The sequence below is a fragment of the Nothobranchius furzeri genome, chromosome 4 (genome assembly GCF_043380555.1).
Source record: "Nothobranchius furzeri strain GRZ-AD chromosome 4, NfurGRZ-RIMD1, whole genome shotgun sequence".
NCBI classification, from domain to species: domain Eukaryota; kingdom Metazoa; phylum Chordata; class Actinopteri; order Cyprinodontiformes; family Nothobranchiidae; genus Nothobranchius; species Nothobranchius furzeri.
The window spans coordinates 79666756-79682977 of NC_091744.1; the positions used below are offsets into that span (position 1 = coordinate 79666756).

At 43.3% G+C, this 16222-nt stretch overlaps 1 protein-coding gene across 2 annotated transcripts in view; it reads right to left on the bottom strand.

The window, feature by feature from the left end:
• The window catches only part of lamb1a (laminin, beta 1a), a 58648-nt gene that overhangs the window by 21950 nt on the left and 20476 nt on the right, over positions 1-16222 (bottom strand). For both annotated transcript variants that reach the window (XM_015964986.3, XM_015964987.3), the window contains 5 exons: positions 15152-15264; positions 11233-11312; positions 8864-8999; positions 3476-3634; positions 817-944 (listed from right to left, as the gene is read on the bottom strand). In XM_015964986.3, the coding sequence (XP_015820472.3) occupies positions 817-944; positions 3476-3634; positions 8864-8999; positions 11233-11312; positions 15152-15264 (616 nt within the window). The remainder of the gene's footprint in view (positions 1-816; positions 945-3475; positions 3635-8863; positions 9000-11232; positions 11313-15151; positions 15265-16222) is intronic.

Sequence of the window (16222 nt, forward strand, 5' to 3'; positions counted from 1 at the left end):
TATTATCAAGTGTAAAATAATATTCTTTAATTATAGAACAGTCTTGTACCTTTTCTCATCACAAAAAATGTTAGACACAATCCCAACACCCAATTATTGCAACAAAATCTTTAGATTCTCTAAAATTCAACCCAGTAAATTAATCTGAATCATGTATTTATGAATTTTTATTAAGTGTGTTCTGCTAAGACCAAGTTTTGTTACAGTTAGGTATTCCAGCAACGCCACTGGTCTCAACTGTAGGGGCCTTCCTGGTCCATTGGATCAACCAGCATTATGGAGAGGGAAGAACTGCTACCTGGGCAACTACTGGACCTTCATATTACTCTGCCTTGGTTTCTGTCTATACTGTTGTCACAACGTGCTGGAGTTCTGTGACTTCAACCTCCCCTGTAAAGTTGTTCAGACTGTGGAGATCAGTTGACTGAGCAGCTTAAAAAGCAGCTCTAAACATCTTTGTAAGGGCTAACTTTGAAATGAAATCCTGGTCATTCAACATTTGCTCACTAGCTTCTTTTCATGCTGGTGTTTCTGTCATCTCTTGCCTCTTGCAAAAATTAATGGTACCAATTTGCAGAAATCTGCCATTGTGTTTATAATACTGTCAAGCTTGGCGGCATGAAAGCCGCAATATTCTTGCATTGCCATCACAGTACTTTCAAATAACCCACCGGTGCAGCAGTATTACCCTGATTTGCCACCATGTTGTGTATTTTGATAGCCGCTAATAAAAAAATCTCACCTAATCATTTTTTGAGCACCTGAAATAGGAACTGCATTAAAAAAGTTTGATAAGAAATTTCTATTGCCACTGACCGTGAGCTGGGGTGTAGTGAAATCATTTGGTTGTCGTCATCAGGTACTGTGTTGACACAGCGGCTGTCTGCACTGATTGGTCCCGGCCTCATCACCATCATTATTACCTCCTCCCATTGGTCAGGCAGCTGTAGAACAAACAAACAGATCATGGCTTTTAATTGGGCACCAACATAGCTGCACATTTCATTATTTTTCCTTTTTTTTTTCCATAGCACCACTACAGCCAGTACCAATAATGGATGTGGCTGTCTGTTGCTTCACTTAACTTATCTTCTTTTCAGTTTCTTTAGAATTTTTCTGATGGTGCAAATCCCAGCTGAGTTATGGTACACAACTGAGTATTCTAAATTTTCCAGCTTCACATAATTGCGTGTTTTTAGTAGCATTTCTGTTGCTGGTAATCTAGTAACGGTTAAATTAATTAAAAAAAAATACTTAAAAACGACACTAGAAGAGGCACAAACCTGATGGAGGAATTAAATGTACTAACTTGGGTCAGACCCAAACACAAAAGAGCAGAAGCTGGGTGGTAAAGACACACAGGTAGTTCTAATAACACCTGAGCTCCATGACGTCTAAGACTGATGCAACAGTGTTACAGCGGGACCAAAGACATGATCAGAAACAGGTTACAGCTGGATGATCTAGGAAGGTAGAAGATCGTGATGTTTGAGCGGTGAACAGGTGAGCGGACCTTCGGGACGTCACGCTGTCACGCCAAAAAAGGCACGGCTGCAGATTCACACCTGCAGCAGCGAATCTGCGGGTCTGCAGCTGTAGACTGACTATTCATCACGTCTTCCTCGTTCTTCACGGCCGTGATGCACTTGGATGAAAACATCCACCTCTTTAGCTCCCAATCAGCTGGTGACATCTTCAACACACTGCGCTGCTGAATTAGTAACGCACGCATTTCCTTATCAGTAACAAAAACGGCGTTATGATAAAAGAAGACGGTAATTCATTAGATTACTCGTTACTGAAAAAACTATTTTTTGTCACGCTGTTATTTTAAAGGGCATTATTCCCATCGCTGCTCAAGGGGGACGGAAAGCGCTTAATACAGCACAAATAAAACAGAAAACAAGACACCAGCAAAAATAGGATTAGAAAAAAAATCTATCAAAGCAAATAAAAATATAAACTATTTAAATCAGATAAAAACCAGTCACTGAACAGATTAGGTGACGAGCCAAATGATAATGTGACTCTTGATGCGACTTAAAAGCAGCCAAAGATAGAGACAGCTGAATGTTAAGAGGTAACTTATTCCAGAGGAATGGGGCTAAAACAGAAAACGCCGTATCCCTGCATGTCCTTGTCCTGGAGAGGAACAGTAAGCAGGAACTGATCTGCAGAGTGCAATGACCTTGAGGGAACATGTCTTTTTAACAGATCACAAAAGTATGGAGGGGCACTGCCCTGACGAAACTGAAAGGCAAATAAAAGGAGTTTATAACAGGCCTGATAAGAGACCGGAAGCCTATGGAGCGTTGCCAGCACAGGACTAACATGGTACCCTTTGTTGGACCCCATTAGACATGATCATTATATGTGTAGCTGAAATCAGTTGTGGCTCAGAATTTTTTTGATTGCTGCATCAAATAGAAAATTCGTCGTCGTCATCTTCCTCCGTTTATCCGGGTCCGGGTCGCGGGGGCAGCATCCCAACTTGGGAGCTCCAGACCGTCTTCTCCCCTGCCACCTCCACCAGCTCCTCCTGCAGGATCCCAAGACGTTCCCGGACCAGATAGGAGATGTAACCTCTCCAACGTGTCCTGGGTCAACCCGGGGGTATCCTGCCGGCAGGACGTGCCCGAAACACCTCCCCAGGGAGGCGTCCAGGAGGCATCCTGACCAGATGCCCAAACCACCTCAACTGATTCCTTTCGATCCGGAGGAGCAGCGGTTCTAATCCGAGTCCCTCCCGAATGTCCGAGCTCCTCACCCTATCTCTAAGGCTGAGCCCGGCCACCCTACGGAGGAAACTCATTCCAGCTGCTTGTATCCGCAATCTCGTTCTTTCGGTCATTACCCAAAGCTCATGACCATAGGTGAGGATTGGGACGTAGATCGACCGGTAAATCGAGAGCCTGGCTTTCTGGCTCAGCTCCCTCTTCACCACGACAGATCGGCTCAGCGCCCGCATCACTGCAGACGCCGAACCAATCCGCCTGTCGATCTCCCGATCCCTCCTACCCTCACTCGTGGACAAAACCCTGAGATACTTAAACTCCTCCACTTGAGGTAGGACCTCTCTCCCGACCCGGAGTTGGCAAGCCACCCTCTCCCGGTCGAGAACCATGGTCTCAGATTTGGAGGTGCTGATCCTCATCCCAGCTGCTTCCCACTTTCAAATTCAATTCAGAAAACAGAATAAACAAAAATAAAACACATCCCCTCACAGTCTGCTTCCATAAACTGACTGGTGTCAGGTTCTCCAAACATTAAATGAGCACATGTTGGGTTTTAATGGCTCTGACATTGCACATATACATTGCAATGCTGATGCTCAAACGTAACAAACTCTAATTTGCATGTTCATTTGCAATGCCTAAACATTTCCTGAAATGGAACTGAGAAACTTTAAGACCAGACTTCTTATCCAGTCTACTTTATTTTGGGTTGGACAGCAAATGCCCCAAAACATATTTACCTGAGGCTCATAGCGAATTAGGATATCATACTCCATGGATTCAGGGATGTTGTCGACAGAAAACTCCAGAAACGCCCCCTCTGGGATGTTGACTAGGCCAATACCTGTCCAGGTGGGGCTACGATCATAATGATGAGGTCTTGGGACCACTGCCACTCCCTATGAACACACAAAACCTAATGAGTTTTACATCCAATATAGTTTTGCATCTTAAAAACATTTGTCAAAGAAAATAAATGTTTAAGTGGTATTTACTCATATTTTTAATACATTTGCAGTGGTCTCTTGCAGGACTGACTGCCTTGTGAGTCGTACTGGGGCGGGGAGCTCTGGTGCTAGGGTGACCAGATCCCAAATCGCTAAACAGAAACTACTCACTGTGGGACAATGTGAAATTTCAACACAACAAGACAAACTTAAACAGTAAAAAATTAAAAATTAAAAATCTATTCTGCCTTTTAGCTCTAACATCACTGAGAAATATACACAAAATCCTTACTATCATCATATATTTCATGTACGATTAAATTCAAATTGTACTTTAGCAAGTAAACATCAAAAGCTTTCATACTATTTCACCGTTCAATCTCCTACCATCTTTATGCAGATGACATCCAACTGTACATCTCCTTTAAGCCCCATGAGATGTCTAAGCTGCAGCTGTTACACACCTGCTTAGACTCTATTAAAACCTGGATGGTGGGAGCTTTCTTCAGCTGAATGAAGATAAGACTGAGATCCTCATCTGTGCCCCAGACAAGCTGGTTCCCAAAGTCAGAGACTCTCTTGGTCAGCTTGCTTCTCACACCAAACCTTCCATCAGGAATCTTGGTGTGACCTTTGACCCAGCTCTCACCCTGGATTCTCATGTCAGTTCTCTTGTTCGCTCTTCCTTCTTCCATCTCAGGAACGTTGCTAAGCTGAGTCCCATTCTGTCCCGCTCTGAACTTGAGACAGTTATCCACACCTTCATCTCCTCACGCTTAGACTACTGCAACTCTCTTTTCACGTGTCTGAGCAGAACCTCCCTGAACCATCTACAGGGGTTCAGAAGACCTGTGCTCGGCTTCTGACCAAGTCCTCCAAACACACCCACATCACCCCGCTTCTCCTCCAGCTTCACTGGCTGCCAGTCAACTTCAGGGATCATTTCAAGATCCTGGTTCTGGTTTTAAGACGCCATTTTACATTGGTCCCTACACCCCTAGTAGGTCACTGAGGACCAGTGATCAAAGCCTACTGGTTGTGCAGTGCATCAGGCTAAAGACCAAAGGTGACAGATCATTTGCTGCTGTGTGTTCAAAAAGCAACTGGAGACTCACCTGTTCAGGCTTTTCTGTGACCTTTATCACCACTCTCTCCTAATTCTGCTCTTTCTACCTATTCTGGCTTTACTGAAATCCACTGATTTCCCCCTTTCTTACTCACTTTCTCTCTCCCTTTCCTTACATTTTTAAGCACTATTGTTTTTCTCATTTTAATCATGTTTTTAAACACTTCAAAAATTTTATTTACATTTTTTAGTTTTTGTGAAGTGCCTTATGACTTTTATCTTGAGAGGCACTAGATAAAACATTGTTTTCTTTCTTTCTTTAAAAGGGTTTAAATCAATTCAATTTAAGTTTATTTCTATAACACCAAATCACGACAAGTCATTTCAAGGACCTTCACACAGTAAACATTCCAGTACAGGTCAGTTCATTAAGCCAATCAGTAAAAAGTTTCCTATATAAGGAACCCAGCAGGTCAAATCTTTTAAAATATTTCTGTGGTATTGCAATAGGAAGACATTGAAGCAAGTAATTCAGCTTTGGAATACAGTTCATCTTCAGGACATTGACCTTTCTCCATAATGACAAAAACATTGAAGCCCATCTGTTGGTATCCAGGGATATTTTGTTGAGAATCAGGTCCAGATTTTTTTCAATAATCTTGTCTATTTGCTGAGGAAGGAGAATACCGAGATATTTTATACCTTCAGTGGAATATTGAAATAGACCTGCCCGAAATAAGGTTTTTGGGCATTATGAAGTCAATGGGAGGGACTCTGACTTGGACCAATTGGCTTTGTATCCGGATATTTTTGAGAATGAATTAATAACTTCTAGTAGTGCTGGGAAAGATTTGACTGGGTCTGAAGCAAGCTACAGAATATCATCTGCGTACATCAAAAGTTTATGTGTGGACTCATTTTAACTCCCTGTATACGCTTATCCATCCAAATGGCTGCTGCAAGAGGCTTTAGGGCCAAACAAAAAAGCCCTGGTGACGGTGCAGAGCCCTGGCGAGTGCCTCTGCCGAGAGTGAAATATGAAGAGATCAGACCATTTGTTTTCACTGCAGCCTGTGGGTCTTTATAGAGAATCTCAATCCATCTAAGAAATGTTTGACCAAATCCAAAGGTTTTTAACGTATGAAACATGGAAACATCCCAACCGATCAAATGCTTTCTCCGCATCGAGTGAGATTGCAGTCGTTGGTTGATTAAAATCCTGTATCAGCCACATAATATTTATAAGACGTCTGATATTATGAGAAGAGTTTCTTTGTCTAATAAAACCTACTTGATCTGGATAGATACATGAGCTGAGTATTTTATCCAATCTATTTCCCTCTGGGATTAATAAAATATCTTTGGATTTGCAAGTATTTTAGATAAAATTCTACAATCCACCGATATTAGACTTATTGGACAATAGTTTTTACAACCAGTTGGCTCCTTCCCTTTTCTGAGTATAAATGTAATAATTGCCTGATTTAGGGAGGTAGGTAAGTTCCCAGTTTTAAATGATTCTGAAAGCATACTTTCCATTAGCGGTTATAAGTCGTTTGCAAAGCATTTAAAAAATTCTGTCGCAAAACCATCTTGGCCTGGGGATTTGCCCGATGGTAGTCTTAATCACATCCAGAATCTCCTGTGAGCTAATAGGTAAGGCCAAATCTTTCTGTTGTGAACTACTCCATTTGGGGAGGTAGAGATTGTCAAGAAATGGTATGATCTCTATCTGTAGCAGAACTTTCTGCTGTATAAAGATTTATATAGAACTCCTTAAATGTGTCATTTATTTCCCTAGACTTAGTTACCAGGCTTCCCTTCTCTGACATCACTGCTGCTATATTTGATTTGGTCTCTTTTTGTTCAATATATGTAACCAGGTGAAAAATGGGTACCGGTATATGCGTTGTAAATCCTGTTTATTTCAGTGTTCTGGTTGCAATACTTGTTTTGTTCATAGAGTGGCGCTAGTCCCATGTTTAGAGGTAGAAAATTCTAAGAGGTGGGGGAAAAAAAGCCTCACTAGAGTGGCGCGGTTTTGCCTGAGGAAGATGATGAAGGAAGACATATTGAGCTGAGCCTGGTTGGGAAAAGACGATGCATTAAGCCACCTGAACAAATATTCGAGTGTCTTGAAGTGCCACTGCCGTTTTGTAACCCGTTTACACCGCGTTGTGTGCCGACTAGTACTCTGTTAGCTTTCTGTGCAGGGAGCACATGGCTCAGATTTTATTTTAGATGTGCACAAGAATGTGTTTTTGCCCTTTTTTTGAAGCTGAACTCTGTGACGGAGAAGTCAAAACCAGTGTCATTTTTATTTTGCACAAACCTCAACAGAGACTACTATTTATTTTAATTTTTTATGTGCATTTCCAACTGTTTGAAAACGAGGAAAACTACTTTTTTGAGAATAAAGAACCCCTTTTTGAAGTATTTTGTGGTTCATTAAAACCCGGCTTCAAATACCTAGCTAAAAATTTTCCCGCCTTATCTCCTGATTCAAAAATATTCTGTCTGGCCCTAAACAACAGATATTCAGTTTTTGGGGATATTATAGTGTTATATTCATATTCAAGGTGGATCAGTTCATCTAGAATAGTATTTGATATATTCCTTTTAATTTTAGCTTCCTTATTCTTAATCCTCTTTTCCAGCTCAGTCAATTTAACAGCATTTGCCTTTTTCTTGTATGAAGAAAACTGAATAATAAATCCCCTTATAAATGCTTTCATGGCCCCCCAGGCCACTAGGGCTGATGGAGCTGTGGGGACATTGGTCTCCATATACAGCTTAATCTGTTCTCGGAGGTCTTCCTTGAATGTCAAATCTTGTAGTAATGATGAATTAAAATGCTACATTTGTGATCTTTCAGTTTCCCAATATGAAGTCATTTTTAGCCTGACCATAGCATGGTTCATTAACAGAATACTATAAACTATTTCCTTACATTGTCTGCCTGTTAAATTCAGAATAGATTTTAATTTCTCCCCCAGAGAGAGCGGCCGACTTCAGAAGCGCTCATACACTTGAATCGCAGGTGGGAGGGAGATTGAGGGAGAGTGAAGAGTACATTCACTCCTTCAGTTGATGACCTTGCCAGGCTCAGTCCACCAATCCGAAGGCAAGGGGGGTACGCCAGGTTTTCACAGCATCTGTCTGCATTCCTTCGTGGAGATTTGACTTCTTGCAGCTCAAGGCTGCCAGGGCGCCAGATTCAAATAGGAAGAATTGTTTGGGTCAGAGCAGAGATAATTTCCTTTCTGACTTTCAGTCTTTGATTATTCCAGTCCCTCAGTGAATCCAACTTTGGGTTTAAACTTCCAAACAGAAGAAATCCAGTAATCATCAGCCCAAAAATTCCTCCTCCACGGACAGCTGGGAGAGGCATATAATATTCCACTCCTTCTAGGAATCCAATATGTACCCCACCGGATGCGTCCCCTGTGGACAGGCAGGAGCCCCCTGCTCCATTCTCATTGTTGAAAGAAATCTTGTTGATCGCGTTGAATGACCATTTAATCAAATCCATGATTAATAAAAACAGAGTTTTAGGAGGAATGCAGAGAAGTGCTCTGTGGGCAGACAGGTCAAGAGCCGTGGGGGAAAAAAAAGACAAGGGAGAGAAAAGAGAAGCGTCTGTACTCTCCGGGTGCCAGGAGAAGAAGTCAGTGACTCGATGCAACCTGCTGGGTTCTTGTATAGGAAACTTTTTACTGATTGGCTTAATGACCTGACCTGTGTTGGAATGTTTGCTGTGCGAAGGTCCTTGAGACGACTCTGGTCGTGATTTGGCGCTATATAAATAAACTTGAACTGAAAATTGAATTGAACATGTAACCTCATTACATTCATAACAAAAGTCTTAGTAAAAAGTAGACACCTTCAGCATTTTTACAAGGTAATTTTTTTATTAAAGAAATATATTGCTACCTTATAGAAATATGCTGAATTCAAATTTCTATATTTTGTAAATGTTATTTTTAAGGGACAAAATCTACTTTTTTTTTTTTTTTTACCAACATCACAACCATTTTTTGACAGGAGATGAAAATAGAATTTAAAACCCTTCTCTTTAGTAAAATGTCAAAGGTTTAAGATCAGGTAACACTCACTGGTCCAAGTTTGGCATTTTCGGCTTCATATGTGTAGTGATCCAGGGCAACAAAGAAGAATCCAGACTCAACTTGATCACAGCGACGACCAAACATGTGATCTTTACAGATACACTGACCAGTCATGTGATCACACCTGCAGCAAAAGAAGAAGTAGAATGACCCAACACCCACAGTCTATAACAGATCCAGAAATTATTATTTGTCTGGAAGATCAGTAGAAGCTAATGATTTGTGATCTTTCCATCAACAAAATTAGATTTTTCCCTAACCTTTTGATTTTTCAACTTTCTTACGAGTTTCATTAGCTTCATGGGACCTTGTGGAATATTTCATACTTAACATTTGTCTGTTCACAACATCTCAAGATTTGAAAGACTTTTTATGTCCTGTAGATTAGGGCTGAACGATTGAATAATTTTGGACCGAAATTGTGATTTCTAACAATGCAATCATGTGATCGTCAAAGCTGCGGTTTTTGTAGCGCTCCTGGCTGAATCAGGATGTGTTGTCATCTATTTTAGACATCTGGGGTTTTCCTGTGTGTCACGGCGGCAGCAGAGAGTGTGGGTGGGAGGGGTTAATGACAAATGACCTGCCTTTCAGAGTCAGAGAACGCCAATGCGCTTTACACTACAGTGTATCATTCATCCATTCACACACATTCACACACTGATGGTGATGAGCTCCATCGTAGCCACAGCTGCCATGGGGCACAGGCGCCACCGGCCCCTCGGACCACCACCAGCAGGCAAGGTTGGTTAGGTGTCTTGCCCAAGGACACAACAACAGAATTGTCTGTGTGGAGCCGGGATCAAACCTGCAACCTTCCGATTACTGGACAAATCGCCCTACCTCCTCAGCTACTGCTGCCCCCCCGGTATTGGTTCTGGAACTGAACCCAGCTGACAGAGCTAAACATTTTGGTTATTTTCCTGTTTTTATTCCATTACATGGCTCTGCTACCACAGCTGATATTAAAAGTGAGCATCTGCGAAACATTTGTGCAGAACTACAACACCAGACAGAAGGACATTTGCCCTTAACAGTGGTTTATGAGATAAATAAACAGCTGAAAAAAGTCCTCATCTCACTGCAGCTCCATGTTCACTTTCACCATTGATCAACCTTCTCTTAAAGCAACAGTAGCATTAGTCTACACTCACAATAATCCATAAAGATCGTTACAAAATTTAGCATTATATTCATATGTTTTCTGCTGTTTCATAATCATTTCTAATAATTCTATAATTAACTGACAATTTTCTGAACAATTCTGTTTGAGCTGAGGGACTGTGTAAACCTCACATTAGAAACAGTTTAGCAAAAAGTCACATTGGCAGTTCTTTTTTAAAGTTATTGCAACAGATTGTCACAATAAAAATGTGTACATATAAAGGTCATAGGTCGCTAAAAACTAAACTAAATAGATGCTAATATGAAGCCCACAAGGACAAGAACAGCATATTTTTAAAGCGCCTGTCTAGATAAAAGTCACAAGTTGCTTCAAAAGTACATACATTTTTAAAAAAAAAAGGTCAAAAAAAGATAATGGGAGAAAATGATTAGCATTCAATGTTTTGATGGTATGATTTATGACTATTTTGTAAATAATGTGTTGAACCTTGATTTGAAAAAAATTGTGAATCAAACTGAAATTGCAATTTCTCCTTGAAAAACTGCAACTCAATCTTTCCTTAAAATCGTTCTGCCCTACTGTAGATGTGCATAGTTTTATTTTAAAGGTACAACAAATAACAATTTTACAGTGAAATGATCACAAACAGTCTGATGTTTCAATCGTGCTGAAACAGATTTTCTTCTCAACCAGATGGGTGGATGCCGGTTTACAATCTGTGCGCTTGCAGGGTTACCAAGTTTGCACCAGCAAATGCTGCTGTACCAACATTTGTAATTCAACAACCACCAGCAAACATCCCCAGAGTTGTGGAAATATATGAACAAGTAAAGGAGAGGCCCAGAAGTTGTTTCTTGAATTCTTAAGAATCCACAGCATGTTTTTGTTTTACTTTATTATAAAAACTGCACAAGTCCAGTCAATGCCAGGTTTAGATTAAAAATCAGCTGTGTTCTAACACCAAGCATTATTAAACGTAGGAGTATTTTGTTGAGGATGGGTCCTCTAACTGGTTTGCTTTCAGCATTTCAGCTGAACGTCTAACCCAGTTGAGGGAAACTCTGGGTAGGTAAATGAACATATGACTATTACCCCTCACCTCCTCGATCAGACACGGCACACACACACACACACACACACACACACACACACACACACACACACACACACACACACACACACATTAAAATAGATGCGGCAGATAAGAAATGAGTTAATGATGCTCTCTCACTGGTTGTTGACGGCACCTCCCAGATCACAGTCACATGGCCTGCAACCATCCATGTCGTTACTGAGACCCCAGTGTTCAGGCTGTAAACACAAACAGAACCCAAGTTATTTGTGTAACATCAGTGTAATTTGTATGAATACACTTTTTAAACTGTAAGAGGAATTCATTTAAACATCCACACTCCAATCAACACCACAAGAAACAATCACACTCATTATTTAGAAACACAAATCTGCAGGTTGAACTTGCTGAAGTTTAGTTTTAACACAAAATGTCTCCTTATGGCTAAATAAATTGCACATTTCTTGACAAAGTTTTTGCCTAAACAGCAGAGGTCTGTAGACTGCTAGTAAATTTTTATGAATTGTGAGGTTACTAGGAAGAGTAACGTGGGGATTTTGCTATTATACAATGTATAGAAAAACTGATTTTCATCAAACAATGAAGGATATTAATGGAGAGTTTGATCTCAAGGGGGGTTATGGTAGCTGGGTGAGTTTCTGTCCAGCTTTTAAGCTCCATGGGAGTTAGACACTTTCAGCTTATTTTTAAAACCCTAACCAGTTAATTACTACTTAAATTCATTTCTGTGATACAATAAAAATATGTTAATAGAAAAGATATTAAAATAAGTTATTTTTTCTAAACACTTTAAAGTTATATGACTGAAGCCTGACATGCCATGTCCAGGACACCTCAAGAAAGTTGAACTGTTCAATTAAATTAAAACACTTAAAGAGCAAGTCACCCCCCACCAGAGTCTTACTCCACTCCCAAGACTAGAAGAGACTCCCTTTTCTGTGACGCTTAGAAAGCTTATTTCACTTAATATATGGGGTAAGTCTGTTAAACATTCATTTGTTTATATACTGATATTAATATGTGAAAGCAAATGATAATTAACTGATTATAAAATCACTGTAGATAGAATATTCATTGTAGATAACAGAGTATGATTGTAAACCTGTAGATTGAAAATGAAGATGAAAAAAATACCATAACTCGAAAAGTTGTTAATCAGACACGAGGAAAGAAATACCTAGATGTGGGCTTTTTTGGGGGTTATTTACTTTCTTATTGTTATTCTTATTCTTATTATTACCCATTCAGCCGTCCATTTTCTTCCACCTAGCCAGAGTCAGGTTGCGGGGGCAGAAGCCTAAGTCGAGAGGCCCAGACTTCCCTCTCACTAGCCACTTGGGCCAGCTCTTCCGGGGGAATCCCAAGGGGTTCCCTGGCCAGGTGAGAGACATAGTCCCTCCAGCGTGTCCTGGGTCTACCTTTAGGCCTCCACAAGGTTGGACGTGCCCGGAAAACCTCACCAGGGATGTGTCCAGGAGGCATCCTGACCAGATGCCCAAGCCACCTCAACTGGATACTTTTGATGTGGAGGAAAGGCGAATCTACTCCGAGCCCCTCCTGGATGACTGAGCTTCTCAGCCTATCTCTAAAGGAGAGCCCAGCCACTCTCCGGAGAAAACTCATTTTGGCCGCTTGTATTCGCAATCTCGTTCTTTTGGTCACTACCCTAAGCACATGATCGTAGGTGAGAGTAGGAAGGTAGATCGATCGGTCAATCGAGAGCTTCACCTTCTGACTCAGCTCTCTTCACCACGACAGACCGGTACAACGCCCGCATCACTGCAGACGCAGCACCAATCCGCCTATCGATCTCGTGCTCCAGCTTTCCCTCACTCGTGAACAAGACCCTAAGATACTTAAACTCCACTTGGGGCAGGACCTCATCCCTGACCCGAAGAAGGCATTCTACCCTTTTCCGAAACAAGACCATGGTCTCAGGTTTAGAGGAGCTGATTCTCATCCCAGCTGCTTCACACTCGGCTGCAAATCGCTCCAGCGAAAGCTGAAGATCATGTTCTGATGAAGCCAACAGGACCACTTAACCTCAGGAGTGTAATCCTCCTATAGTTGGAACACATCCTGCGGTCCCCCTTTTTAAAATGGGGAACCACCAACCCGGTCTGCCAGTCCAGTGGAACTGCCCCCGATGTCCACGCGATATTGCAGAGCCGCGTCAGCCAACACTGCCCCACAACAGCCAGAGCCTTAAGGAACTTTGGGCAGATCTCATCCACCCCTGGAGCCTTGCCACAGAGGAGCTTTTTAAGCACCTCAGTGACCTCGATTTGAAAGGCCAACTCAAAGTCCCCAGACTTTGCTTCCTTACTGGAAGACGTGTCATGTGGCATGGAGGAGGTCTTCGAAGTATTCTGCCCACCGATCCACAACGTCCTGAGTACAGGTCAGCAGCACACTGTCCCTAATATAAATAGTGTTGGTAGCGCACTGCTTTCCCCTTCCTTCCTCGAAGCCGTAAGGAAGTCTTGCTCCATGGTCTCACCGAACTCCTCCCACATCCAGGTTTTTGCCTCCACGGCCACCTGAGCCACATTCCGCTTTGACTGCCGGTACCTATCAGCTGCCTCTGGAGTCCCACAGACCAAAAAGACCTGATAAGACTTTTTCTTCAGCTTGACAGAATTCCTAACTGACGGTGTCCACCAGTGGGTTCAGGGGTTGCCACCAAAACAGGCACCGACAACCTTGCAACCACAGCTGCGGTTGGCCGCCTCAACAATGGAGGCATGGAACAGGGACCATTCGGACTCAATGTCCCCCGCCTCCCTCGGAACATTTTGGAAGTTCTGTCGGAGGTGGGAATTGAAGCTTATTTTGACAAGAGACTGCCAGACATTCCTAGAAGAGCCTCACATTATGTTTGGGCCTGCCTGGTCTGACAGCCATCCTCCCCCACCATCGGAGCCAACTCACCACCAGGTGGTGGTCAGTTGACATCTCCACCCTTCTCTTCACCTGAGTGTCCAAGACATGCGGCCGCAGGTCAGAGGAAACAACAACAAAGTCGATCATCTAGCTGCGGCCACGGTATCCTGGTGCCGAGAGCACATGTGCACACCACTATGTCTGAACATCAAACAATCAAAGCTTTATTTATAAAGCGCCTTTCGCGATCCCGTCGGGAAGCCCAAGGTGCTGAACATGGTATTCATTATGGACAATCCATGACTAGCACAGAATTCCAATAGCAAAACACCACTCTAATTCAGATCAGGGGACCGTTCCTCCCAAACATACCTCTCCGCGTCTCACTGTTGTTGCCCACATGAGCGTCAAAGTTTCCCAGCAGAATGAGGGAGTCACTGGAAGGAGCACTCTCCCCGCACCCTCTCCAAGGTCTCCAAAAAGGGTGGGTAGTCTGAACTGTAGTTTGGTGCATAAGCACAGACCACAGTCAGGACCCGTCCCCCCACACGTAGGCAGATGGAGGCTACCCTCTGGTTCACCGGGGTAAACCCAAATGTACAGGCACCAAGATGTGGGGCAACTAGTATGCCCACCCCTGCTCAGTGCCTCTCAGTGGGAGCAACTCCAGAGTGGTAGAAAGTCCAACCCCTCTCAAGGAAACTGGTTCCAGAGCCAGAGCCATGCATTAAGGTGATTCTGACTATATCTAGTCAGAACCTTTCAAACTCAAACAGCAACTCAGGCTCCTTCCCCACCAGAGAGATGACATTCCACGTGCCAAGAGCCAGCTTCTGTAGCCGAGGATCAGACCGCCAAGGTCCTCGCCCTCGACTACCACCCATCAAACATTGCACCCGACCCCTTTCGCCCCTCCCACGAATGGTGAGCCCACGGGAAGGTGGACCCATGCTTCCTTTTCGGGCTATGCCCTGCCGGGCTCCATGGGTGAAAGCCCAGCCACCAGGCGCTTGCCAACGTGCCCCACCTCCACGTATTATTATTATTATTATTATTATTATTATTATATAATTAATCTGTAGAGCTTGCTTTCACCCCAAAAGGAGGCAGCGCTGCGAAACAAGGAAATTATGTCATACAGTTTGACTCTATGAAACAGATTGTGTTTTCTCACCACACAATGGTCACAGTCCCGACCCGTCACCAGACGCTTACAGAAACAGCTTCCGGATTTGTTGTCACAAGGGTTTCCTCCAGGAGCAGTTCCCAGAGCACTACAGGTACATTCTGCAGCAGCAGCATCATCATCATCATCATCAATCTCATGTGAGTTACTCATGCATTTAATGAATGTTGAATGTTAGTTTTGTGTTCTGTTCTGTTGTATTTGAAGCATGGACAAATTTTTCCAAAGTCAAGTTTTGACCCCTGCACTTTTTACCATCCGAAAACAATATTACGCTATATTAAATTGACACTGGTTGAGCTCTAGGACCAAATGGAAAACAACCGTTTGTGTTGAAGCCTGCTTCCCATTAGAACATACTGAGTTTGAGTGCCCTAATGATCCTAGGAGCTATGTGACCCTGGTAGGGTCTCCCATGACAAATTGGTCTTAGATGAAGGGTGAGACAAAGAACGGTTCACAGGATCTTTTATGGAGGTAAAGTCAAAGAGTCGAAGTACCCAGCCCGGAGGGTTACCGAGGTCCCACCCTGGAGCCAGGCCTGGGGTTGGGGCCCGTGGGCGAGCACCTGGTGGCCGGGCTTTCGCCCATGGGGCCCGGCCGGACCCAGCCCAAACTGGATATATGGGCTCATCCAACTGTGGACCCACCACCCACAGGAGGAACATGAAGGGTCAGGTGCAATGTGGATCGGGTGGCAGACCAAGGCGGGAGAATTGGCGGTCCGATCCCCGGACAAGAAAACTGGTTTTTGGGACATGGAACGTCACCTCACTGGCGGGGAAGGAGCAGGAGCTTGTGGCAGAGGTTGAGCGGTACCGGCTAGATATAGTCGGACTCACCTCGACACATAGCATTGGCTCTGGAACCCAAGTCCTTGAGAGGGGTTGGACACTGTCCTTTGCTGGAGTTGCTCCGGGTGAGAGGCGGAGGGCTGGGGTTGGCTTTTTGTTAGTCCCAAGACTTTCTGCCTGTGTGTTGGGGTTTACCCCGGGGGACAAGAGGGTAGCTTCCCTGCGCCTTCGGGTCGGGGAACGGGTCCTGACTGTTGTTTGTGCT